The sequence below is a fragment of the Bombina bombina genome, chromosome 8, assembly GCF_027579735.1.
Source record: "Bombina bombina isolate aBomBom1 chromosome 8, aBomBom1.pri, whole genome shotgun sequence".
Taxonomy (NCBI): domain Eukaryota; kingdom Metazoa; phylum Chordata; class Amphibia; order Anura; family Bombinatoridae; genus Bombina; species Bombina bombina.
The window spans coordinates 75,290,520-75,318,510 of NC_069506.1; the positions used below are offsets into that span (position 1 = coordinate 75,290,520).

Consider the following 27,991-nt stretch of genomic DNA (forward strand, 5'->3'; position numbering starts at 1 on the left):
TTTACAGGTAAATTTGTAATTATTTTAACTAGGTAACTATTAAATAGTTCTTAACTATTTAATAGCTATTGTACCTGGTTAAAATAATTACAAAGTTGCCTGTAAAATAAATATTAATCCTAAAATAGGTATAATATAATTATAATTTATATTGTAGCTATATTAGGATTTATTTTACAGGTAAGTATTTAGCTTTAAATAGGAATTATTTATTTAATAAGAGTTAATTTATTTCGTTAGATAAAAATTATATTTAACTTAGGGGGGTGTTAGTGTTAGGGTTAGACTTAGCTTTAGGGGTTAATACATTTATTAGAATAGCGGTGAGCTCCGGTCGGCAGATTAGGGGTTAATAATTGAAGGTAGGTGTCGGCGATGTTAGGGAGGGCAGATTAGGGGTTAATACTATTTATGATAGGGTTAGTGAGGCGGATTAGGGGTTAATAACTTTATTATAGTAGCGCTCAGGTCCGCTCGGCAGATTAGGGGTTAATAAGTGTAGGTAGGTGTCGGCGACGTTGTGGGGGGCAGATTAGGGGTTAATAAATATAACATAGGGGTCGGCGATGTTAGGGCAGCAGATTAGGGGTACATAGGGATAACGTAGGTGGCGGCGGTTTACGGAGCGGCAGATTAGGGGTTAAAAGTGTAATGCAGGGGTCAGCGATAGCGGGGGCGGCAGATTAGGGGTTAATAAGTGTAAGGTTAGGGGTGTTTAGACTCGGGGTACATGTTAGGGTGTTAGGTGCAGACTTAGGAGGTGTTTCCCCATAGGAAACAATGGGGCTGCGTTAGGAGCTGAACGCTGCTTTTTTGCAGGTGTTAGGTTTTTTTTCAGCTCAAACAGCCCCATTGTTTCCTATGGGAGAATCGTGCACGAGCACGTTTTTGATGCCGGCCGCGTCCGTAAGCAACTCTGGTATCGAGAGTTGCATTTGCGGTAAAAATGCTCTACGCTCCTTTTTTGGAGCCTAACGCAGCATTTGTTTGAACTCTCGATACCAGAGTTAAATTTATGGTGCGGCCAGAAAAAAACCCGCGGAGCGTTAACAGCCCTTTTACCGCCGAACTCTAAATCTAGGCCTAAGTTTACCCAAACAATTCGGAGGCATGGGCCTCCCAAATTTGGAATTATATAATTTAATTTACCTAGCGAGGATAGTAGTTGAATGGTTCGGGGACATTTCTTATTATTTGGTTTCGGAATTAGAAAGAGATATGATAAAACCTTTTTTTTCTACATTCAATTGAACATATTAAATATACTAAACTACCCTCCGGAATAAAAAAAATTAAAACTATTTCTACACCTATCCGGGCCTGGCAGAAAATATGCTCAAAGGTAGAAGTGTGAGGTTTCAAAATATTTAACAATAGAAGGTAATCCTGATTTCCCAGAAGGCCTAAATAATAGTATTAGTATTTAAAAAATGGAGAGAGAAAGGCCTTACAGCAATATCACAAATTATTAGTCAGGACCAACAGGAGATTAAAACTTTTTTAAACTTAAAGGGACAGTCTACCATAGAATTGTTATTGTTTTAAAAGATAGATAATCCCTTTATTACCCATTCCCCAGTTTTGCATAACCAACACAGTTATATTAATATACTTTTTACCTCTGTGATTACCTTGTATCTAGGAACCTTCTTCCAGCCCCCTGATCACATGACTGTGATTGTTTATTATCTATTGTCTTAAATTTAGCATTGTTTTGTGCTAAATCTTAAATAACCCCTTGTGCCTGAACACAGTGTTATCTATATGGCCCACGTGTACTTTCTGTCTCTTTGTGTTGAAAAGAGATTTAAAAAGCATGTGATAAGAGGCAGCCCTCAAAGGCTTAGAAATTAGCATATGAGCCTACCTATGTTTAGTTTAAACTAAGAATACCAAGAGAAAAAAGCAAATTTGAAGATAAAAGTAAATTGGAAAGTTGATTAAAATTAAAAGTCCTATCTGAATAATGAAGGTTTAATTTATACCAGACTGTCCCTTTAAAGGAAGAATTTAACTTAGATAATAAAGAATTTTACAAATTAGACATTATACTTATAGTTTTCTTAGAATTTATGGCGGAGAGTGGAAATGAAGTAAGTTAGATCAATGGATAGGATTAGAAAGAAACAGTATTTGTACTATATCTCCATGGTATCGATTAATAATTGCTCTAAAAGGAGAGGCAAACCTACCATATATAGCTAATAAATGGACTGGAAATTTAGATCCCTCAAAAATTAACGCTGACATAGTTAAGAAATCGATAGATAGAGTAGAGAAGAACACACTTTCAGCCACACGGAGAGAAGCCCACTTAAAACGTTTCTAGCAAGCTTATTATACACCTAAAAAAGGCTCCGCATGGAAAAATAGTCAATTTGATAAATGCTGTAAATGTCAGTTAATAGCAGCAGACCTAATTCATGTAATTTAGCAATGCTCAAAAATAAATCAATGCTGGAGGAAAATAGAGATTTGGTTGAATATACATATAGACAGACAGGTTAAGTTTGTTTTAGAACAGATATTACTTCTGGTAGATAAAGACATTCCAGGCAAGGAGTATAAGATACTCAATGTGGCAATTTTGGCGGCTAGGAATTTAATTATGAAAAAATGGATAGAGAAACATGAGCCAAAGCTGTCTGAATCGCTGGACTATATGAAAAAAACAGTCGATTATAGAACAATTTGATACACCAATGCATGAGGAGAAGCAAGTATACGGAAGTTCTTTCTAAAGTGGTCTTTTTATTAGAGCCCAGCCAGAAAGAGAACGAAATCAATTCATTTTTCCTTTTAGAAACACAGAGACGGTCCTCCTTGGTGTATGGTAGGGAAAAGGAAAGAAAAAAAAAAGAAGAAGGAGAGGGGGAGAGAGGAGAGAATCTAACATGGATGGATGAGTGAGGGGTTCCTTTTTTTTATATATATATTTTAAGCTATGTCTCTGGTTTAGGGGTTGAAGGGATGGGTAAGGGGTTGAAATAAAAATGAAGCAAAAAAGCATAAAGTTGACTGTATTGTAATAAGAATGTTTAGGTATAGAGAAAAAAAAAATTAATTTATTGTAGTAGAGATTTTTTTGTTGTACCATACAGAAAAATATGTATGTAACATTATTGTAACATTATTTTTCTTTTTATGCTTCAATAAAAAGTAAACAAAAAACAAAAGAAATAATATTGCCGGTTAGCGGAGGCCTTGAATACTTGCAGTGTGCAACATAACAATATAGGTTCATAGTATTGCATGGCGCCGTGAGAAACTAATTTTATGACTAACACACACATATGTTTATCAAAACACTGTGCAGGGCTGTTCGCAGTCTTTTATTAAACAATATATATATATATATATATATATATATATATACACACTACTGAGATTTAGCTTGTGTTTTTCTGTTCTGTGTGTGCAGAGAGAGAGAGAGCTCTCTGACATCTAACAGAACTAAAGCTAGAGTTAGAGAGTTGGATTAAGAACTGAAGTGAGAAGCAGTTGATTAGTTCTGAACTGAGAGCAGATTGTAAACTAGTTTGACACAGTCTAGATGCTGATTGGTTGTGAGCAAGACTTTGTCAGTGCAAATTGAGTATACCTACACTGTGTGGCTACTTTATTAGGTACAGCCCTGCTGTGCACACAACTGGTTCGTTCCACTATGTTGCATGTCACGTGGCCACAGTTTTGGTATAAATACAGCAGAACAACCTTCCTACTATCAGTTAAAGGGACAGTCTACCATAAAATTGTTATTGTTTTAAGAGATAGATAATCCCTTTATTACTCATTCCCAAGTTTTGCATAACCAACACAGTTATATTAATGTACTTTTTACCTCTGTGATTACCTTGTATCTAGGAACCTTCTTCCAGCCCCCCGATCACATGGCTGTGACTGTTTATTATCTATTGTCTTAAATTTAGCATTGTTTTGTGCTAGATCTTAAATAACCCCCTGTGCCTGAACACAGTGTTATCTATATGGCCCACGTGTACTTTCTGTCTCTTTGTGTTGAAAAGAGATTTAAAAAGCATGTGATAAGAGGCAGCCCTCAAAGGCTTAGAAATTAGCATATGAGCCTACCTATGTTTAAACTAAGAATACCAAGAGAAAAAAGCAAATTTGATAATAAAAGTAAATTGGAAAGTTGATTAAAATTAAATGTCCTATCTGAATAATGAAAGTTTAATTTATGCTAGACTGTCCCTTTAAGTGCTGTGGTGAACAACATTTATCTAATGGACTTTGAACATGGCATGATTGTAGGTGCAAGACGTGCTGGATGAGGAAATGGCAGTACTCCTGAATTTTTCACGTACCATAGTTTCAAGGGTGTATGGAGAATGGTGCTATGAACAAAAAACATCCAGTCAGCGGCAGTCCTGTGGAAGACTGTGTGAGGTCAGAGGAGGATGGCTAGACTTGTGCAAGCAAACATACAGGCCACAATTATACGAATCACATCAGAATTAAACTTTGGTGCGGAGAAAAACATATTGCAACGCACCACTAGGCGCACCTTTTAACAGATGGGCTACAACAGCCAGCGGCCACGTTGGGTGCCATTGTTATCAGAGAAGAACAAGGGAACATGCCTTCTGTGGGCATAACACCACGAGCAATGGACCAGCGAATACTGGAAAAAGGTCGCTTGGTCTGACGAGTCGAAGTTCCTAGCGCGTGATGCTGATGGAAGGCTCAGAATTTTGCAAAAACAGCATTAATCCATGGACCCGTCATGTCTGATGAAAACTGTGCAAGGTGGTGGGGGCAGTGTTATGGTATGGGAGTGTTTTCCTGGAACATGTTGGGTTGATTGATACCCCTAGATTCACGTCTCAATGCCACAGCATACGTAAACATCATTGCTGACCAAGTGCATCCATTCATGTTGACTGCTTATCCTCAGGCAGATGGTTACTTCCAGCAGGATAATACGCTGGTGCACAAAGCCTGCATCACTTTGGGATGGTTCCTGGAACATGACAATGACTTTTATTTGCTGCAGTGGCATGCTCACTACCCGGATTTCAATCCTATTGAACATCTTTGGGATGAGCTGGAAAGGGCTATTCGCTGCAGGCCTACACCTCCGTCGAATCTTCAGGCATTGTGTGACACACTCATGTCTGCATGGTACACAATACCTCCACAACGTTTTCAGCATCTTGTTGAATCCATGCCTAGATTAATTCAGGCTGTTTTGAAGGCTAAAAGAGACTCAACACGCTACTAGCTAGCTGTACCTAATAAAGTGGCCGCACAGTGTATATGCAAATGAAACTTGAACAGGAAATCCTGCCAGATTTGTTAACAAGCTGCTTCCAAGCAGAACAAGCAGAATTGAACAAGTGTTTTGTCATCTGATGAGATGACATTTTTCCTGTCTTCCTGCCAGCGTATGCCATCTTTAAAGGGACATTAAACACTTTGAGATGGTAATATAAAATGATAAATTGTATATATAAAACAGCTCTGCAATATACTTTCATTATTTATTTTGTTCTCTTTGCCTCCAATTCCATTCTGAAATTGTGAGCTTTTCAGTTCCTGTTAGAAATGGAAGTGCAGAACACTGTTAAATCCAGCACAACCATTGGCTGCACACTCTAGTGAGCTATTTATAACTGACCCTAATTGGCCACAGCAGAGAAGGTAACACAAGTTACAACATGGCAGCTCCCAGTGTTTTATAGGCACTAAAACTTTACACTTATTTTGTCACTTTTTAAACAACTAATGAAACTTTAAAAAATACATCTACATGTTAGTCATGGACTAATCTTTTCTTTGAATGCATCATTCTATCTAGCATTTATTTAGTGTTTAATGTCCCTTTAACATTGACTTGAAGCTAAGTATTGGCTAATATTTATTGTTTGTTGTTTTTAGTATAAGTTTTCAATAAAAAGTGTTGTAATAAAATGTGATCTGCATTCAATAAAAAGTAATCCACAGCATTCTGGTGTCAATCACCCTAAATGAACGTGTTATTGTGGCTTGAGTAAGCCTTGTTGCTTAGTACATGGAGCCGAGTGTCTAAATTTTGCATTTATCTGAAAAGAAAGGAAAAAAAAACATCAAAGAAAAATGAATTAGTACAATCATAATACCAAATCTTACACTAACCTTCAAACCATGGTTTGTCCTCTTCTCGACTTTCTGCCATTATATTTTCATTCAAATTATGAATGAAGTCAACCAGCATTTTTTGTCTTTGAGGAGCATTTTCATCTGACAGCAATTTCTTTGCAGCCTCCACAATATCAGTTTGTTTTTTGTAAAAAGCATTTAAAAACCGGTCGATGTCTGTGATACCTTATCAGGAAATGCAAAAGAAACATTGCACTCAAAAACAAATAACTTTGTGTTTTGCAGCATAAATTAGTTAGCAATTTATATACAATAAAATCTAAAGCACATGTACGTTTTGAAAGAAAAAGTAACACATGCTTGTACGTTCCCTGAAACTGGTTAAAGGGACATAATACCCATAGTCTAAAACACTTGAAAGTGATGCAGCATAAATGTAAAAAAAACGGACAATAAAAACATAATTTATGCTTACCTGATAAATTCCTTTCTCCTGTAGTGTGATCAGTCCACGGGTCATCATTACTTCTGGGATATTACTCCTCCCCAACAGGAAGTGCAAGAGGATTCACCCAGCAGAGCTGCCATATAGCTCCTCCCCTATACGTCACTCCCAGTCATTCGACCAAGGACCAACGAGAAAGGAGAAGCCAAAGGGTGTAGTGGTGACTGGAGTATAATTTAAAAAATATTTACCTGCCTTAAAAAACAGGGCGGGCCGTGGACTGATCACACTACAGGAGAAAGGAATTTATCAGGTAAGCATAAATTATGTTTTCTCCTGTTAAGTGTGATCAGTCCATGGGTCATCATTACTTCTGGGATACCAATACCAAAGCAAAAGTACACGGATGACGGGAGGGATAGGCAGGCTCTTTATACAGAAGGAACCACTGCCTGAAGGACCTTTCTCCCAAAAATAGCCTCCGAGGAAGCAAAAGTGTCAAATTTGTAAAATTTGGAAAAAGTATGAAGCGAAGACCAAGTTGCAGCCTTGCAAATCTGTTCAACAGAGGCCTCATTCTTAAAGGCCCAAGTGGAAGCCACAGCTCTAGTGGAATGAGCTGTAATTCTTTCAGGAGGCTGCTGTCCGGCAGTCTCATAAGCTAAACGAATTATGCTACGAAGCCAAAAAGAAAGAGAGGTAGCAGAAGCCTTTTGACCTCTCCTCTGACCAGAGTAAACGACAAACAGGGAAGACGTTTGTCGAAATTCTTTAGTTGCCTGTAAGTAAAATTTTAGGGCACGAACTACATCCAGATTGTGCAGAAGACGTTCCTTCTTCGAAGAAGGATTTGGACACAAGGATGGAACAACAATCTCTTGATTGATATTCCTGTTAGTGACTACCTTAGGTAAGAACCCAGGTTTAGTACGCAGAACTACCTTATCCGAATGAAAAATCAAAAAGGAGAATCACAATGTAAGGCTGATAACTCAGAGACTCTTCGAGCCGAGGAAATAGCCATTAAAAATAGAACTTTCCAAGATAACAACTTTATATCAATGGAATGAAGGGGTTCAAACGGAACTCCCTGTAAAACGTTAAGAACAAGGTTTAAACTCCATGGCGGAGCAACAGTTTTAAACACAGGCTTAATCCTGGCCAAAGCCTGACAAAAAGCCTGAACGTCTGGAACTTCTGACAGACGCTTGTGCAACAGAATGGACAGAGCTGAGATCTGTCCCTTTAAGGAACTAGCAGATAAACCCTTTTCTAAACCTTCTTGTAGAAAGGACAATATCCTAGGAATCCTAACCTTACTCCAAGAGTAACCTTTGGATTCGCACCAATATAGGTATTTACGCCATATCTTATGGTAAATCTTTCTGGTAACAGGCTTCCTAGCCTGTATTAAGGTATCAATAACTGACTCAGAAAAACCACGCTTTGATAAAATCAAGCGTTCAATTTCCAAGCAGTCAGCTTCAGAGAAGTTAGATTTTGATGTTTGAAAGGACCCTGTATCAGAAGGTCCTGTTTCAGAGGTAGAGACTAAGGTGGACAGGATGACATGTCCACCAGGTCTGCATACCAAGTCCTGCGTGGCCATGCAGGTGCTATTAGAATAACTGATGCTCTCTCCTGCTTGATTCTGGCAATCAATCGAGGAAGCATCGGGAAGGGTGGAAACACATAAGCCATCCTGAAGGTCCAAGGTGCTGTCAAGGCATCTATCAGGACTGCTCCCGGATCCCTGGATCTGGACCCGTAACGAGGAAGCTTGGCGTTCTGTCGAGACGCCATGAGATCTATGTCTGGTTTGCCCTAATGACGAAGTATTTGGGCAAAGACCTCCGGATGAAGTTCCCACTCCCCCGGATGAAAAGTCTGACGACTTAAAAAATCCGCCTCCCAGTTCTCCACTCCCGGGATGTGGATTGCTGACAGGTGGCAAGAGTGAGACTCTGCCCAGCGAATTATCTTTGATACTTCCATCATTGCTAGGGAGCTTCTTGTCCCTCCCTGATGGTTGATGTAAGCTACAGTCGTGATGTTGTCCGACTGAAACCTGATGAACCCCCGAGTTGTCAACTGGGGCCAAGCCAGGAGGGCATTGAGAACTGCTCTCAATTCCAGAATGTTTATTGGTAGGAGACTCTCCTCCTGATTCCATTGTCCCTGAGCCTTCAGAGAATTCCAGACGGCGCCCCAACCTAGAAGGCTGGCGTCTGTTGTTACAATTGTCCAGTCTGGCCTGCTGAATGGCATCCCCCTGGACAGATGTGGCCGAGAAAGCCACCATAGAAGAGAATTTCTGGTCTCTTGATCCAGATTCAGAGAAGGGGACAAGTCTGAGTAATCCCCATTCCACTGACTTAGCATGCACAATTGCAGTGGTCTGAGGTGTAGGCGTGCAAAGGGTACTATGTCCATTGCCGCTACCATTAAGCCGATTACCTCCATGCATTGAGCCACTGACGGGTGTTGAATGGAATGAAGGACATGGCATGCACTTTGAAGTTTTGTTAACCTGTCTTCTGTCAGGTAAATTTTCATTTCTACAGAATCTATAAGAGTCCCCAGGAAGGGAACTCTTGTGAGTGGAAAGAGAGAACTTTTCTTTTCGTTCACCTTCCATCCATGCGACCTTAGAAATGCCAGTACTAACTCTGTATGAGACTTGGCAGTTTGAAAGCTTGAAGCTTGTATCAGAATGTCGTCTAGGTACGGAGCTACCGAAATTCCTCGCGGTCTTAGTACCGCCAGAAGAGCACCCAGAACCTTTGTGAAGATTCTTGGAGCTGTAGCCAATCCGAATGGAAGAGCTACAAACTGGTAATGCCTGTCTAGGAAGGCAAACCTTAGATACCGGTAATGATCTTTGTGAATCGGTATGTGAAGGTAAGCATCTTTTAAATCCACTGTGGTCATGTACTGACCCTTTTGGATCATGGGTAAAATTGTCCGAATAGTCTCCATTTTGAACGATGGAACTCTTAGGAATTTGTTTAGGATCTTTAAATCCAGGATTGGCCTGAAAGTTCCCTCTTTTTTGGGAACCACAAACAGATTTGAGTAAAACCCTTGTCCCTGTTCCGACCGTGGAACTGGATGGATTACTCCCATTAACAAAAGCTCTTGTACGCAGCGTAGAAACGCCTCTTTCTTTGTTTGGTTTGTTGACAACCTTGACAGATGAAATCTCTCTCTTGGAGGAGAGTATTTGAAGTCCAGAAGGTATCCCTGAGATATTATCTCTAGCGCCCAGGGATCCTGGACATCTCTTGCCCAAGCCTGGGCGAAGAGAGAAAGTCTGCCCCCCACTAGATCCGATCCCGGATCGGGGGCCCTCAATTCATGCTGTTTTAGGGGCAGCAGCAGGTTTCCTGGCCTGCTTGCCCTTGTTCCAGGACTGGTTAGGTCTCCAGCCTTGTCTGTAGCGAGCAACAGATCCTTCCTGTTTTGGAGCAGAGGAAGTTGATGCTGCTCCTGCTTTGAAATTCCGAAAGGAACGAAAATTAGACTGTCTAGCCTTAGGTTTGGCTCTGTCTTGAGGCAGGGCATGGCCTTTACCTCCTGTAATGTCAGCGATAATTTCTTTCAAACCGGGCCCAAATAAGGTCTGCCCCTTGAAAGGTATATTAAGTAATTTAGACTTAGAAGTAACGTCAGCTGACCAGGATTTTAGCCACAGTGCTCTGCGCGCCTGAATGGCGAATCCGGAATTCTTAGCCGTAAGTTTAGTTAAATGTACTACGGCATCCGAAATGAATGAATTAGCTAGCTTAAGGACTCTAAGCTTGTCCGTAATCTCATCCAGAGTAGCTGAACTAATGGTCTCTTCCAGAGACTCAAACCAGAATGCCGCCGCAGCCGTGACCGGCGCAATGCATGCAAGGGGTTGCAATATAAAACCTTGTTGAACAAACATTTTCTTAAGGTAACCCTCTAACTTTTTATCCATTGGATCTGAAAAGGCACAGCTATCCTCCACCGGGATAGTGGTACGCTTAGCTAAAGTAGAAACTGCTCCTTCCACCTTAGGGACCGTTTGCCATAAGTCCCGTGTGGTGGAGTCTATTGGAAACATCTTTCTAAATATCGGAGGGGGTGAGAACGGCACACCGGGTCTATCCCACTCCTTAGTAACAATTTCAGTTAGTCTCTTAGGTATAGGAAAAACGTCAGTACTCGATGGTACCGCAAAATATTTATCCAACCTACACATTTTCTCTGGTATTGCAACTGTGTTACAATCATTCAGAGCCGCTAACACCTCCCCTAGTAATACACGGAGGTTTTCCAGCTTAAATTTAAAATTTGAAATATCTGAATCCAATCTGTTTGGATCAGAACCGTCAGCCGCAGAAAGAAGCTCTCCGTCCTCATGTTCTGCAAGTTGTGACGCAGTATCAGACATGGCCCTAGCATTATCAGCGCACTCTGTTCTCACCCCAGAGTGATCACGCTTACCTCTTAGTTCTGGTAATTTAGCCAAAACTTCAGTCATAACAGTAGCCATATCCTGTAATGTTATTTGTAATGGCCGCCCAGATGTACTCGGCGCCACAATATCACGCACCTCCTGAGCGGGAGATGCAGGTACTGTCACGTGAGGCGAGTTAGTCGGCATAACTCTCCCCTCGTTGTTTGGTGAAATGTGTTTAATTTGTACAGATTGACTTTTATTTAAAGTAGCATCAATACAGTTAGTACATAAATTTCTATTGGGCTCCACTTTGGCATTAGCACATATAGCACAGATGTCTTCCTCTGAATCAGACATGTTTAACACACTAGCAAATAAACTAGCAACTTGGAAATACTATTCAAGTAAAATACTATGATATGAAAACGTACTGTGCCTATAAGAAGCACAGAAAGAGTTATGACAGTTGAAAATTAATAAACTGAAAAGGTTATAGCATCAATCTTTGTAAAAAACACAATTTTAGCAAAGGCTTGTTCCCATTAGCAAGGATAACTAACCCTGATAGCAGAAAAAAAAGTTACAGAACAAACGTTTTTTATCACAGTCAACTACAATCTCACAGCTCTGCTGTGAGGATTACCTCCCTCAAAACAAGTTTTGAAGACCCCTGAGTTCTGTAGAGATGAACCGGATCATGCAGGAAATACAATGAGCTTCTGACTGAATTTTTTGATGCGTAGTAAAAGCGCCAAAAAAGGCCACTCCCCTTCACACACAACAGTGAGAGAGATCAGTAAACTGTCATAAATTAGATCAAGCAACTGCCAAGTGGAAAAAAATAGTGCCCAAACATTTTATTCACCCAGTACCTCAGAAAATGAAAACGATTTTACATTCCAGCAAAAAACGTTTAACATAAATTAAGAGTTATTAAAAAGCCTGTTGCCAGTCCCTGCAAATTAGGCTAAAGTCTTATGTACACAGTGCAATTCCAGTGAAGTACCATTCCCCAGAATACTGAAGTGTAAAATATACATACATGACAGCCTGATACCAGATGCTGCTACTGCATTTAAGGCTGAGTTTACATTATATCGGTATGGCAGGATTTTCTCATCAATTCCATTGTCAGAAAATAATAAGCTGCTACATACCTCTTTGCAGATTAATCTGCCCACTGTCCCCTGATCTGAAGTTTACCTCTCTTCAGATGGCCGAGAAACAGCAATATGATCTTAACTACTCCGGCTAAAATCATAGTAAAAACTCAGGTAGATTCTTCTTCAAATTCTACCAGAGAAGGAATAACACACTCCGGTGCTATTATAAAATAACAAACTTTTGATTGAAGGTATAAAACTAAGTATAATCACCATAGTCCTCTCACACATCCTATCTAGTCGTTGGGTGCAAGAGAATGACTGGGAGTGACGTAGAGGGGAGGAGCTATATGGCAGCTCTGCTGGGTGAATCCTCTTGCACTTCCTGTTGGGGAGGAGTAATATCCCAGAAGTAATGATGACCCGTGGACTGATCACACTTAACAGGAGAAATATAACCTGAGAATCTTTATGTAAAAAGATATTTTACTTCAGCTCACAATAGTAAGTGCTCTGTGAACAGTTATCCTGTAGCTACTGTCAGCTGTATGTTGAGAACCCCTCCCCAAAAACAGCTACAGCCAATCAGCTTCATCAGTGCTGATTTCATACAATTCGCTCTAACGTGATCTCATGAGATTTCACTAAAATCTTGTGAAATTTCATAGTAAACTTCCTTAAAAGGACAGTATACTATAAAATAGTTTTTCCCTTAATGTGTTTCCAATGTATGAGATTTGCTTTTATGGTTTATTTGTCTTCATGAATTAGCTGATTTTGTGTTTTGAAGCCACAACCTAATAAACTGAGTTGAGCTTGTAGGCATAATTATTAAGTTATCACATTGTGTACATATACATGCTTATTTATCTGTCTATAAACCAAAGACCAGTACTTGGAGAGAACAATGGAAAATTAACATTTATGTTACCTTATCTCTTCTATACCCCACTGGGAGTGTACTTTCTTCTGCTGGCTGTGTTTACACAGCTTGGCCTTGAGGCCAAAAACCTTCAGGATAGGTGGAGATACCACAGGCTAAATCAACTATTTCAAATGCCAATATAAGGTTAATGGAAATACTTGTAAACAATTTAATACACTCCAGCAGGTAAAGTGTATCACTGGGAACAAATTAAAGGGGAGAATATTTTTGAGTAAACTGTCCCTTTTAACTGAGGAGGGGAATAACATGACTGTGCCTGCACATGCCAGATGCTGCTTTGCAAGTCCTGGTACTAGCATCCTGATTGCCTGCTTAAAGGGACATTAAACTGCTGAGCACAACTACACAATAATGATAGCTACTCCCCATGTTATTACATTTCCTTCTTTTCATACAGCTCTTTTCAAATTTGTTCTTCTGTTTTACCAGCTTAAAGGTGCCAGATACTGAAGCTCCGCCTCTTCATACTGGGCGTCGCCATAATGGAGCTAAGGTATTCTCACAGCCTGTGACAAAAGCAGGGCACACTCACAGATCAATGATATTGCCCACTTTTTGACAGCTATATCATTTGCATGGAGTTAGTGTGCATGAAATAGTGTGTTCCATGTATGAAGCAGCGTAAGGTGCTCCGGGGGCCCTTGTGGGATAGGTTCACACATGAGACCCTGCTTCCTGCAATGTAAGAAGCAGAATTCATCAGACCGCTGCTTCTTACACTCTTCGCCACCTCTGAGGTGACTGACAAGCCTGCTCTCACGCAATTGGTCGTGCAAAAGAAGGGGCGGTCTTTACACATTCACTTGAGCGTGTAATGATAAATACAAGCAGTGGACGAACAGAATCCGCTGCCCATATGCTGTGCTGCAAACTGTAGCTGAGCACTTTGTCCGCTCGCCTTTTAGTACATGTGGGCCAATTGTGTGACCTTAACATCTTTTTAATACAGTTTTAAAGTTACACAAAATATATTTAAAAAAAAAAAAAACACTCAACAATATAGAGCAATGCAGACACAGCAAAAATGTAAAGCCCCTGCTCTATATCATACAGTTGTCAAAAAGTTAACAACCTCATTGATATGCAAATGCACACAGCCCGTGTCACAGTATGTGAGAATACCTGCGCTCCAAGATGGCGGCGCTCAGTATAACAAGGTGGAGCTTCACCATTGGAGAACTTTTCAGGGGTTAAAATAGGAATACGGCTCTAAAGAGAGCTGCAGTAACAGGAGGAAAAGCGATAGCATTGTGAGTACTTGTGTCCAGCAGTTTAATATCCCTTTAAAGTCCTTTTACAATGCAATGCGGCTACTGAGAAAATTTTGACATTTACATAGAGATGTTTAGGTGATATTTTCTAGGCAGCTTTTTACAGCTATACTGCATTATTTTAAGCGCTTTAATATTAGGGTAACATGTCCCTTTAATATGATCATAGTAATTCCTCTCCCACCATAAGTTATAATTTCTTCAAATGGAAAAAAATGCACAGACATTTATGAGAAATGAGACATTAATAAGTTATAAAAATATATTTTACAATAAAGCATAGCCATCATTAAATGGATTGGAATTGAGGTCTACGTGTTTAACAATTAAAAAAAAACAATCATTGTTAAAATTGTGCTCCTAGGCAATTGGCAATGTCACTCTGATGGAGGAGATGGTTAGTGAGCAAATCAGAAACAGCATATGCAAGTAGTCACCAATCACGAACACTACAAAAATGAGCCTAATATGCAGCTTCAAAGGAACATTGTACTGTAAAATGTTCTCCACTTTATTGTGTTCCCAATTTACTAGCAGGAGTATATTCATTTGTTTATAAATAGTGCCTTTATATTTATTTTGTCAATTGAAATAGTTGATTCTGCTTCTTGAAACAGCCACCTATACTTGAAATTTTAGTACTGCAGTATTGCCCATAGACAAATTATGTAAACCAGAGGCAGCAGCAGACATCATCCCATAGGGGTGTAAGAGAAAGAGACAACCCCATATGAAAGTAAGTTCCTTTAGCTTCTTTAAAAGGACATAATATCCATATGCTAAATCACTATCACTCTACTAAAGTGATGCATCATAACTGTAACTGAAAAAGACAAAGACAGCGCATCCCATCTAAGAGTAAAAGTTTATTTGAACAAAAAGTAGCGCTTGCTAAAAACACACTTACAGAATAAAGATGATGATCAAGCATTCAAATATATATAATAATCGCTCTGAGCCCAGCTACGAGTATGTTACCAAACCGGACTTGGAGGAAGATGTTGGGGCCGCAAACGAGGTAGGCCTCGTATTCACTCGTGGGCTCTCCTTGTCAGGATGTAACAGGTCGTATGCGTGCGTGACGTCAGAGCGTTGATGACCTCAACGCGTTTCGTCCTATAACGTTAGGACTTTCTCAAGAGGATGTCTATTGGGAGTTGCTGGTGACACACACATATAGCTGAAGTTAGTATCTGATTGGCTACTGATATCTTTCACTTTTTAGTTCAGGTAGCGGTATTCACAGCTATATGTGAGTGCGCCCGAGCAAGTCCCAGTCATGCTGACACTGAATAAAAGGTTTAGCACTAATATATATGTACTCAAAAAGATCTGCATAGAATTGATAACTGAAATCCAAGGTAATGATAAGTTAATTAAAAACTCGTCAGATACATATATCACATAAAACAAGAAAATAGAAACACCTAACTGTTTACAAATATGGGGCTAAAAACCTGTCAAATTGTCTGAACTGTACAGAATAGAACTCGTGTAAAACAATTTTCAATTCTTAATTTCAGATCTGCACAGAAGAAAAACAATAAATAGTTTCCTAAAAATGTATTGAAACAATTATTATATATATATATATATATATATATATATATATATATATATATATATATATATATATAAAAGGAAAACCATATTTTTACATAGAATCAATGGGAAATGATTTTAAAAAGAATATAGAACTGATGTAGAATCCAGACATGACTGGGGGGAAGGGTGGTAGCCAGCTCTGACTGTAGCTCAGGTCACAGGGCCCACTTGATTTTCCTACTTAGTAGTTATATGGATTTTTGAGACTCGACAGGAATGCTTGATCTTGAGACTTTAAAGCAACTACTTCTATATGACGGCTGGTATCCTGGTGCAATATTAATATCAATATTACTGATATTGGTACAACGTTATTAATAATATTGTTAGAGATAGCATGGTTACTATTACGAATGTCACTGTTATTATTTTCTTTTTTTTTTTATTATTGTTATCATCATCAAGATATTCTCATTTACTGTTCACCTTCGTATTTATTTGGTTATTGCACTTTATCCTGCAAAGAAGGACATTACACTTTGTTTATTTGAATACGAAGAACTGACAAAATTACAGATCTAGTGATCGACACTTTCTTTGACTACAAATACAAAAAGGACCTTGGAAAGGGCCCTCAGCCTAAGGAGGCATATATCTCTTATTCTTGAATAACTATATTTTCAATGTAAAGCGACATTATGCTTCTGTATTTGAACTTGCAAGGATTGTGGCAATGTGTGCTTACACCTATGCTCTGTATCTTTTTCTTTTTCTTTAATAAATCTTGTTATAAAAAAAAAAAAAAAAAAAAAAAAAAAAAGAATATAGAACTGATTGTTTATAAAAAATGTTTTTACATAAAAGCATTCAGGTCTATGTTTAATCCATTAGGTGTAAGTGTATTTAGTTCATGGATCCAGAAAGTCTCTCTTTGGCGGAGAGTTCTAAGTCTATTTACATGTTTGCTTGGTGGTACCCCCTCAATAATTTTTACTTTAAGGCTATCTGGATTAGACCTGTGGTGAATTTTAAAATGGTGAGATACACTATGTGTCTCAAGCTCATGTGTAATATTGTATTTGTGTTCACTGAACCTTTTTCTCATGGTTCTTTTGGTGCGCCCAATGTAGATCAAATTACAGTTACAGCTAAGCATGTACACAATGTATGTGGAACTACATGTGTATCTGTTTTTAATAGCATATTTTTTCTTATTATGGGAATCTTGAAAATAGTCCTGTGTACAAACATGGGAACACATTCCACATCTGGCTACTCCACACCTTCTAGTGCCTTTAGAGTTGCCTAGCCAGTTGCTACTCATATTATTATTTGATTTCTGAGTGGCAGATCTGAGTTTTGAGGGTGCAATGATATTTTTAAGGTCCCTGTTTTTCTTATAGGTGAAGATAGGTCTATTAGGAAGGGAATTGCCTAGAATGGGATCAGCTTTAAGGATATCCCAATGGGAATTTATTATTTTTTCTATTGCTTTACTACCTTGATTAAATGTGGTGATAAATCTAATATTATCATCCATTTTTTTGTTTGTATCTTATTACAGGTTCAAGCATTTTCGATCTATCCATATTTTCTACTTTTCTTTTAGCTTTCTCTAAAAGTTCAGGGTCATATCCTTTCTCTTTGAATCTCTCATCTAAAATCTGAACTTCATTCTTGAAATCCGATTGTAATGTACAGTTTCTTTTAACCCGTCGTTTACTCTTAGATGGGATGCGCTGTCTTTGTCTTTTTCAGTTTTTTCTACTTGGGTCTCTCTGACATGGAAGCTTCCTTGTAAGAACGGCTGCTCCTTTTCCTACACTTCAGGCAAGATCTGATATGTGAAACAGCGCTACAGGATTCAAAAAAAGCATATGGTAACATTCTACTGATTTTTCATTTATTTGTGAACCTGAAACGACCATCTGGATACAAATTGACACGGTACTGTGCCATCTCCATTGAAAACGTTTCATATCATACCATCTCATGACTCATTTTTTCATTCTTTTACTTTTTTCATTTTTAACATCCACCATCTACATTCACATTTCATTTGACCTGGACTGTCATACTTTGACTCTAACTTGGGAAGCGCTGAATATCTGCTGTTTATCATAACTGTAAAAAGCTGAAGAGAAAATATCACCTGAACATCTCTATCTAAAAAAGGAAGATATTTTACCTCAATATGTCTTCAGCTCACCAGAGTAAGTGCTGTGGTAACAGTTATATTTCAGCTACTGTCCAGCTGCAGGTTGGGGGGAAAAGGCCAATCAGGATCAGCAGTGCTGAGGTTATGCTATGCTTTGATCTCATGAGATTTCACTGAAATCTTGTGAGATTTTATAGTAAAATTCCTTAAACTGAATATGGAAATAACATGACTGTGGTGCATGCACATAGCAGTGGCACACTCTATTGCAAGTCCTGGGATTAGTATCCTGATTGGCTGCTTAAAGTCCTTTTACAATGGGGTGTGAAATTTTAAGGTAAATATCTTCCTTATTTACATAGAGATGTGATATTTTCTAGTCAGCTTACATACAATAACTCTTATCAGCTACTTGCCTGAGTATATTGGCCCTTAATAAAACAAGAGATTATTATATACTGTATATATATATACATATATATATATATATATACACACATACATACATACAGTATATATATATATATATATATATATAAAATACAAATATATATATATATATATATATATATATATATATATATATATATATATATACACACACACACAGGTGGCCCTCGGTTTACAACGGTTCAATTTGCGCCATTTCAGAATAACAACCTTTTTTTCCCAGTCATGTGACTGCTATTGAAAAGCATTAAGAAGCAGAGCATTGATTAAAATAGCCAGTAGGTGGAGCTGTCTGCTTGTGTTGCAGCAAAGATATGCAAGCCAAGCACACAAGCAGGCTGAAATTTATCAGTGTAGCTAGCTAGACCTGAGCTATCGAGCAGCTTTCAAAGGAACAAGATCTTCCTGTCTATAAATCAGTCCAGATTGGAATGCATAGAAAGAACTGTTTGCAAAAAAATGCAAGTAAAGTCTGTGTTGTGTGATTTTTTTATTAGGTTTATAATGCCGTTTTAGCAAATGTTTTTGTTCATTTAACTTAGTTTAATTATATATTCTGTGTTGTGTGATTATTTAATTAGGTTTATAATGCTGTTTAGCATTTAAAGTCTTCATTTCAAAGCTTTAAAAATAATGTATTAGGTGTTACTTATGACAATTTTGAGAGGGGCCTGGAACCTAGCTCCCTCACTTCCCATTGACTTACATTATAAACTGGGTTTCAATTTACAACGGTTTCGATTTACAACCATTCCTTCTGGACTGGAACCTAACCCCGGAGTAAACTGAGGGCTACCTATATATATATATATATATATATATATATATATATATATATACACATATACACACACATATACATACATACATACACACACAATCTCGATTCCAAAAAAGTTGGGACAGTATGGTAAATGCAAAAAAAAACAAACAAAAAAAAGAGTCATTTGAAAATTGTACTATATTGAAAACACATTATTTGATGTTTTTTGATTTGAGTTTAATGTATTTTATTAAAATATACACTAATTTCAAATCTGATGATTGCAACACAATCCAAAAAAGTTTGGACAGTCGACTGTTTACCACTGTGTAATATCACCTTTTCTTTTAATAGCACTTATTAAGGGTTTGGGCAAGCAGAATTTTCCCACATTCATCCATTATGCATGTCTTCAGCTGTGCAACTGTAGGGGCCTTCGTTGCCTTATTTTGCGCTTCATAATGTGCCACACATTCTCAATTGAAGACAGGTGAGGCAGGCCATGCTAGCACCCGCACTCTCTGCTTACGTAACCATGTGCTTGTAATCTGGGCAGAATGTGCTTTGACGTTGTCCTGCTGGAAAATGCAGGGACGTCCCTGGAAAAGACGACGTCTGGATGGGAGAATATGTTGCTCCAAAATATATACATATCTTTCTGCGTTAATGGTGCACTCTCAGATGTGCAAGTTACCCATGCCATCGGCACTGACACCCCCCCCCCATACCATGACAGATGCTGGCTTTAAGACCTGAAGCTGATAACAGCTTGGGTGGTCCTTTTCCTCTTTGGCCCGGAGAGCACAACAGCTGTTTTTTTTTTAAAAAAACTATTTGAAAAGTTGAATCGTCAGACCACAAAACACAATTCCACTCTGCTACTGTCCATCTTAGATGAACCCAGAGAAGTGGGTGGCACTTCTGGACAGTGTGGATGTATGGATTCTGCTTTGCATAATAAAGCCTTAACTTGTATCTGTGGAAGCTGCGGCAAATGGTGTTGACTGACAAAGGTTTACCAAAGTATTCCAGAGCCCATGCCAGGATATCCTTTATAGACTCATGATGGTTTTTGAGCAGTGTTTCAGGACCACTTTAACACAGTGCACGTCACTTAGAGCCTTAGTTCCAGTTTTCCCCACACATTTCCCATGTGTGACCTGCAGACTCAAAAGCCAATGTGCTAGCTGTGACCATACTTCGTTTTCACATGTGACCGTGTGACTTTACTCCTAGTGTTCAAGAACACCCACACTAAATGTATGTACAACCTACTTGCCTCAAGCAAAGTGTCCTAGCTACATACACATCCAGTGCCACAGTGTGACCTGCCTATTTTAAACCCAATGTACTAGTCACACCAACACCCAGTGTTCTCATAGAAAAATACAGTTTGATCAATACTGATCTCCAATTAAATCAATTTTGGGTTTACCTACTACTCACAAATATGAAAGGAATTGAACATTTTAAGCAGTAAACAATCAGTAAATCAGAAACACATATTTACAGTAACACCATGACTACCAGAGAGGGCTGTAATGCATCTGCTAATAAGGCTAGGGAATATCCCTCTTTTCTCGAGTATCCCACGCACAGCAATCCGGGCTTTTATATTCCTATACCTCCCATGCACTGCACACCAGGAGGTATAGGAACTAACTGTCCCCAGGGTATCTAGCCCTTTTACCTGCTGATCATCTGAGCAAAAGCGCCACACTCTGCCATGTCTGCCTCTTGGTGCCTGCCTGCTGCGGGAGCGCCGGGAACTGGCAGAGCGTGGTGAGTTACTCCATCTTTTAATTATATTGAGCACTGTAGAAAGTGAAATGCCCAAAATCCTACCGATTCGTCTTCGGAGAATGTTGTTCTAGAAGTGTTGGATTATTCGCTGACGCATCTGTTGGCAGATTGGCGAGCCTCGACCCATCCCTGCTCTTGAAGGACTAGGGATTTTTTGGAGGCACCTTATATACTATGATTACACAATTGCCTCACCTGTTTCACATCACCTTATTTTAACTTGTCACATCGCTATTAGTCCCAAATTGCCCCTGTCCCAACTTTTTTGGAGTGTGTTGCAGTCATCAGATTTGAAATGAGTGTATATTTTCAAAAATACATTAAATTCACAAAGTAAAACATCAAATAATGTGTTAATAATATGTTTTCAATATAGTACAGGGTGAATAGAAATTTCAAATGACTGTTTTTTTTGCATTTTCCATACTGTCCCAACTTTTTCAGAATTGGGGATATACAGTATATATACACATACACAATTTTTAAATTATATGCTGTGCCTAAAACATAAAAATGTCATTTTTGCTTTTACTGTCCCATTAAACACAGAGGGAAATGTATTGTCTTTGTGTAACAAAATTGTCTGTGTAGTAAAGAATAGATAGTAGGAATGTTTTGCAAGAATTATGTAAATGAATGTATGACTGAATAAACACACATTTATGTGCTTGACTAATTGTGCATATTTAGGGGAATATTGCTTGCATAGTTCATATTTTTTTTCCCCTGAATATAAATCCATTGTTTAATTATTTTTTAGTGAAAGACGGAAAGCATAGTCCACAGTGATTAACAGGGAAACAATAAATACAATTAAAAAAATAAATAAAATCAGAATATATGTGATTATTCACAAACAGAAGGAATAGGGGTCTGATACTGAAAGCGCTTACAGATTATGTGGTATAAATAAACATTTTTGTGGCAAGTAAACAATATATTAAATATATTCAAGTATTATTTATTACTTAATTTAAAGGGACACTATAGTGAAAAAATATGCATGCTCCCATTTGTTAGAGCATTTAACATTCTCACTATTGACGTTCCTATTCTATGTGTTTTACCCCTGCAAATGGGTTAAAAACATAGTTAAAGAATCACTCAGGAGCCACATAGAACTGCTAGTCCCAAGCAGGAATTGTAGCTGAGTTCATCAGCAACGCTAAACAGCTGGGTTGTGCAGATTGCACTGCTTATTGGGTCAGTGCCAGTTTCCACTAGAGATGTGCATACGTGTGATCTGTAATACAACGAATGCCCAATATGGCCCGCCGGCAGTAGACTTTTTCATATGAAAGTGCAACTTTGTGTGTTGCACTTTTACACGCTGAAATAGGGCTCTGAAAAGACCCTAATGCTGCTGCCTGCGGCCATATGCGGCATATGTTGTAACACTCATCACACGAATGCACATCCAATCGGGATTTACAATTCTCTGCAGCCCTTTAACAGTTGCAGGGCTGGTACTAATAAAATGACATGCTCTAGTCTAATGAATGAGAACCAGTACTTTTCTCACTATAATGAACTTTAAAGGGACAGTATATACACCGACTGTTATATAGCTGCATGTAATAGAAACTACTATAAAGACTAAGATGCACAGATACTGATATAAAAATCCAGTATAAAACAGTTTAAAAACGTACTTAGAAGCTCCCAGTTTATCTGTTAAAATGGTTAGCAGGAAAATCCACTGAAAGTGGGTGCATAGCAAAAAAACAGACCCCTCCCCCTTCCTCTGCATATGAAAAGACTTTACACAAACAGGAACGAGCTGGAGTAGGAATACATCAGTATACTTTAAAACTTTGGGGCTTGGTTAGGGGGTCTGAAAATCAGCGCAATGTTATTTAAAAATAAGCAAAACTATAAAAACATTTTTTTTTTTTTTTAAACCCTGTATAGGCTATATAAATGGATCATCTACAAAACATTTATGCAAAGAAAATCCAGTGTATAATGTCCCTTTAAGAGAAATAAAATGTGGTACTTACATCCTTGCCATGTTTCTCCCTCTCGTAGCAATACAAGTTCTGTATTATCTGGAATTCTCTTCAAGTACTGGTCACTTACTTCAGTTCCGTCATCATATAAGCAAACCCGTGTGGCAGAGAGAGGCAGCTATAAATGTCCAAACAAGAAAATCTTTAATAATTGAAAAGTCAAAGTTTTAATTGTATAAACTTACATATTAGATTGACAGTGTTCTCCCCAGGACCTTTTAAGCAGGGGCACTACCTGGCTGATTTTATTGACCACCAGGCTAAAATTGTAGCCAATATTAAGCTAAAATTGGCTAATATTAAACATTTTCAATTTTTATTGCACAAATTATCATTAAATCCTTTTTTGATAAATTATGCAATTGATGTGTGCTTTGGATAGCAGAAAATTATATAATATTAGAAAATATTACACTGACCCCACCCGGCTATTTCAGAAGGCCACCAGGCTAGCAACATTTTCTGTGGAGTACACTGGTTCAATGTATTCTACTTAACAAGTTTTCAACATGGCTCTGAGAAATATTGATGATTCTCCTTGGTCGACTACTAGCTATTCTGAGAAAGACTTAAAAATTATTGCTTCTTTGTCAATGCCAGAGCTATATGTATTATGTAAAGGATTTTTTTAAAATGTATGTATCTTTGTCTGGGAATGAAACCGAAGAACTACAAAGCTTGAGAAATGTAGATCAAGCTTTGGATCACCAATAGTTTTCTCAAGATGGAGATGCGGCCAGTAATTGGACCATGTGTCCCTGCTCCTCATTTTCTCGCTACTGGTATTCTCATTTGAGGTAAAATCATGGAATCGTTTTCTTTAACAAAATGTACTCTAAATTTTTGAATCCTCAAAGTAGCCACCTTTTGTATATATAACAGCCGAACAAACTCGTGGCATTTTTTTCTACAACGAAAATCAAACATTGGTCAGAAAGTTCTTCTCCACACTGTTGCAGAAGTTCCCACAAATGTGTTGCATTGTAGGTTACTTTGCTTTCACACTTCTGTCCAGTTCATCCCTCTATCAGACATAGCAGGAGCGAGCTGCATTGAGTGTAATGGCACGATTGGGCCAGGCTGTGACTAGACAGCTGCCCAGATGCGCTCAGGGGGGAAACCAGACCCGCTCAATAGAGCCAGAGCGGCAGTCTGAAAAATCCTCTTTTTTTAATCAAATTTCACCGGCAATATTATGTTGCATAAAATTTGGCTAAGATGATGTTATATAAATCTGCACTATGTGAAGAATTATATAACATTATTTTCAAGGTTTACTGCCCCTTTAAGGTGGTATAATTAATTATCTTGCTGTAGAATGAACCCCTGACCAAGTAGGCGTAAACCGGAGAGTATTGCATGGCGCTGCAAAATGCTGTGGTTGTAGTTTTGGTTCAGGGTGCCACTCACTCGCAAGTCACCAACTCTGGATCCAGACCATTACGCTTCCTCCTCCAGGAACCATCCTTTCGCCTATTTAACTGTGTACAAAAACCCTGCGTGATGAACCGTAGATCTCAAATTTGATTCATTGGTCCATAAGACCTTCTTCTAATCTTCAGTAGTCCACTGCCGGTGCTTCCTGGCCCAGGCAAGACTCTTTTCAAACCTGCAGCTCGAAGTCTTCTCTTCACAGTTGAAACTGAGACTTGTTTAATTTGATCAGTGTTAAGCTGTGCTTGAAGCTGTTGTCCTATGAGTCACACAACCTGTTGACTCTCGGAAACTTGTCTTCTGATTCTGTTGTGGCTTTGGGTCTGCCAGACCTCCTCCTGTCAGAGTTTCCTGCAGTTTCCAAGTGCCTTTTGATGGTGTAGAAAACTGTACTCACTGACACCTTGGCTTTCTTTGCAATTTCTCTAAAGGAAAGACCTACACCTTTTTTTCTTTTCTTTCTAAGAGCTTTATTTGAAAATAAATTTCAATTAGACATCATCATTTATACATTGTGGTTACAAGTAGATGTAAGTGCATACATGTAGAGCAAGGGGTTCTGAGCAACATAGAAACCTTTGCAGAGGAACTTTTGTCCTCAGTTCGTTGCAAGTTCAAAATGTCTTGTTTCAATATCACAGCTGCAAAATGCTGTGGTTGTAGTTTTGGTTCAGGGTGCCACTCACTCGCAAGTCACCAACTCTGGATCCAGACCATTACGCTTCCTCCTCCAGGAACCATCCTTTCACCTATTTAACGGTGTACAAAAACCCTGCGTGATGAACCGTAGATCTCAAATATGATTCATTGGTCCATAAGACCTTCTTATAGTCTTCAGTAGTCCACTGCCGGTGCTTCCTGGCCCAGGCAAGACTCTTTTCAAACCTGCAGCTCGAAGTCTTCTCTTCACAGTTGAAACTGAGACTTGTTTAATTTGATCAGTGTTAAGCTGTGCTTGAAGCTGTTGTCCTATGAGTCTCTGTTGTGGCTTTGGGTCTGCCAGACCTCCTCCTGTCAGAGTTTCCTGCAGTTTCCAAGTGCCTTTTGATGGTGTAGAAAACTGTACTAACTGACACCTTGGCTTTCTTTGCAATTTCTCTAAAGGAAAGACCTACACTTTTTTTTTTTTTTTTCAAAGAGCTTTATTTGAAAATAAATTTCAATTAGACATCATCATTTATACATTGTGGTTACAAGTAGATGTAAGTGCATACATGTAGAGCAAGGGGTTCTGAGCAACATAGAAACCTTTGCAGAGTAACTTTTGTCCTCAGTTCGGTGCAAGTTCAAAATGTCTTGTTTCAATATCCCTTTTATGCGCTTTGGTTTTCCAGTTATTTTCAGTATTATAACAGAATATATATTAGCTTTACATAAAGAAACATAACATGGTGAGAACAGTGTAACAAGGTATTAAGGGGCCCACAAAATATGCAGGTTATTATCGAAGACTTTTTACCTCTGGGCTGCAGTGGGTTCCTGGGAGAATAGCTGAGATAGAAGTTTACATCCATCTTGCAAAATGAGTGAAAATATGTATATAGCAAAACAAACGCCTAGATTTAGAGTTTTGTCGGTAAAGACCCGCCGTGCTAACGCTGCTTTTTTTTCCAGCGCACCCTTAAGACAACACTGGTATTTAGAGTTGTCTGAGTGGCTGCGTTAGGCTCAGAAAAGGGAGCGTTGAGCATAATTTAGCTCCACTTCAACTCTCAATACCAGCGTTGCCTACGGTAGCGGTAAGATGGAAAAACGTGCTTGTGCACAATATCCCCATAGGAAACGATGGGGCTGAGCTGGCTGCAAAAAAACCTAACACCTGCAAAAAAGCAGCGTTCAGCTCCTAACGCAGCCCCATTGTTTCCTATGGGGAAACACTTTTTAAGTTTACACCTAACACCCTAACATGAACCCAGAGTCTAAACACCCCTAATCTTACACTTATTAACCCCTAATCTGCCGCCCCCGCTATCGCTGACACCTGCATTATATTATTAACCCCTAATCTGCCGCTCCGGACACCGCCGCAACCTACATTATACTTATGAACCCCTAATCTGCTGCCCCCAACATCGCCGACACCTACATTATATTTATTACCCCCTAATCTGCCCCCCCCCAACGTCGCAGCCACCTACCTACACTTATTAACCCCTAATTTGCCGACCGGACCTCGCCGCCACTATAATAAATGTATTAACCCCTAAACCGCCGCACTCCCGCCTCGCAAACACTATAATAAATTGTATTAACCCCTAATCTGCCCTCCCTAACATCCCCACCACTTACCTACAATTATTAACCCCTAATCTCCCGCCCCCAACGTCGCCGCTACTATAATAAAGTTATTAACCCCTAAACCTAACCCTAACACCCCCCTAACATAAATATAATTTAAATAAAACAAAATAATATTCCTATAATTAAATAAATTAATCCTATTTAAAACTAAATACTTACCTATAAAATAAACCCTAATATAGCTACAATATAACTAATAATTACATTGTATCTATTTTAGGATTTATATTTATTTTACAGGCAACTTTGTATTTATTTTAACTAGGTACAATAGCTATTAAATAGTTATTAACTATTTAATAGCTATCTAGTTAAAATAATTACAAAATTACCTGTAAAATAAATCCTAACCTAAGTTACAATTAAACCTAACACTACACTATCATTAAATTAATTAAATAAATTAACTACAATTAAATTTAATTAAATAAACTAATCTATAATACAAAAAAAAAAAACACTAAATTACAGAAAATAAAAAAATATTACAAGAAGTTTAAACTAATTACACCTAATCTAAGCCCCCTAATAAAATAAAAAAGCCCCCCCCCCAAAATAATAAAATGCCCTACCCTTTTCTAAATTACAAAAGTAATCAGCTCTTTTACCAGCCCTTAAAAGGGCTTTTTGCGGGGCATTGCCCCAAAGTAATCAGCTCTTTTACCTGTAAAAAAAAAATACAACCCCCCCAACATTAAAACCCACCACCCACATACCCCTACTCTAACCCACCCAAACCCCCCTTACAAAAACCTAACACTAACCCCCTGAAGATCTCCCTACCTTGAGTCGTCTTCACCCAACCGGGCCGAAATCTTCATCCAAAGTGCGCAGAAGAGGTCCTTCATCCGGTAGAAGTCTTCATCCAGGCGGCGTCTTCAATCTTCATCCATCCGGAGTGGAGCGGAGCCATGTTCCAAGGAGCCGACGCGGAGCCATCCTCTTCATCCGGAGTCTTCTAACACAATGATGGTATCTTTAAGTGACGTCATCCAAGATGGCGTCCCTTCAATTCCGATTGGCTGATAGGATTCTATCAGCCAATCGGAATTAAGGTAGGAAAAATCTGATTGGCTGATTCAATCAGCCAATCAGATTGAAGTTCAATCCGATTGGCTGATCCAATCAGCCAATCGGATTGAGCTCGCATTCTATTGGCTGTTCCAATCATCCATCCGGATGAAGAGGATGGCTCCGCTCCGGATGGATGAAGATTGAAGGCGCCGCATGGATGA

The 27,991-nt window shown here is 38.7% G+C and overlaps 1 protein-coding gene across 1 annotated transcript in view; it reads right to left on the reverse strand.

The window, feature by feature from the left end:
- The window catches only part of DFFB (DNA fragmentation factor subunit beta), a 101,855-nt gene that overhangs the window by 49,374 nt on the left and 24,490 nt on the right, over positions 1–27,991 (reverse strand). The window contains exons 2-3 of the mRNA XM_053690407.1: positions 23,013–23,139; positions 6,136–6,324 (exon numbers count right to left, since the gene is read on the reverse strand). Coding sequence (XP_053546382.1) covers positions 6,136–6,324; positions 23,013–23,139 — 316 coding nt within the window. The remainder of the gene's footprint in view (positions 1–6,135; positions 6,325–23,012; positions 23,140–27,991) is intronic.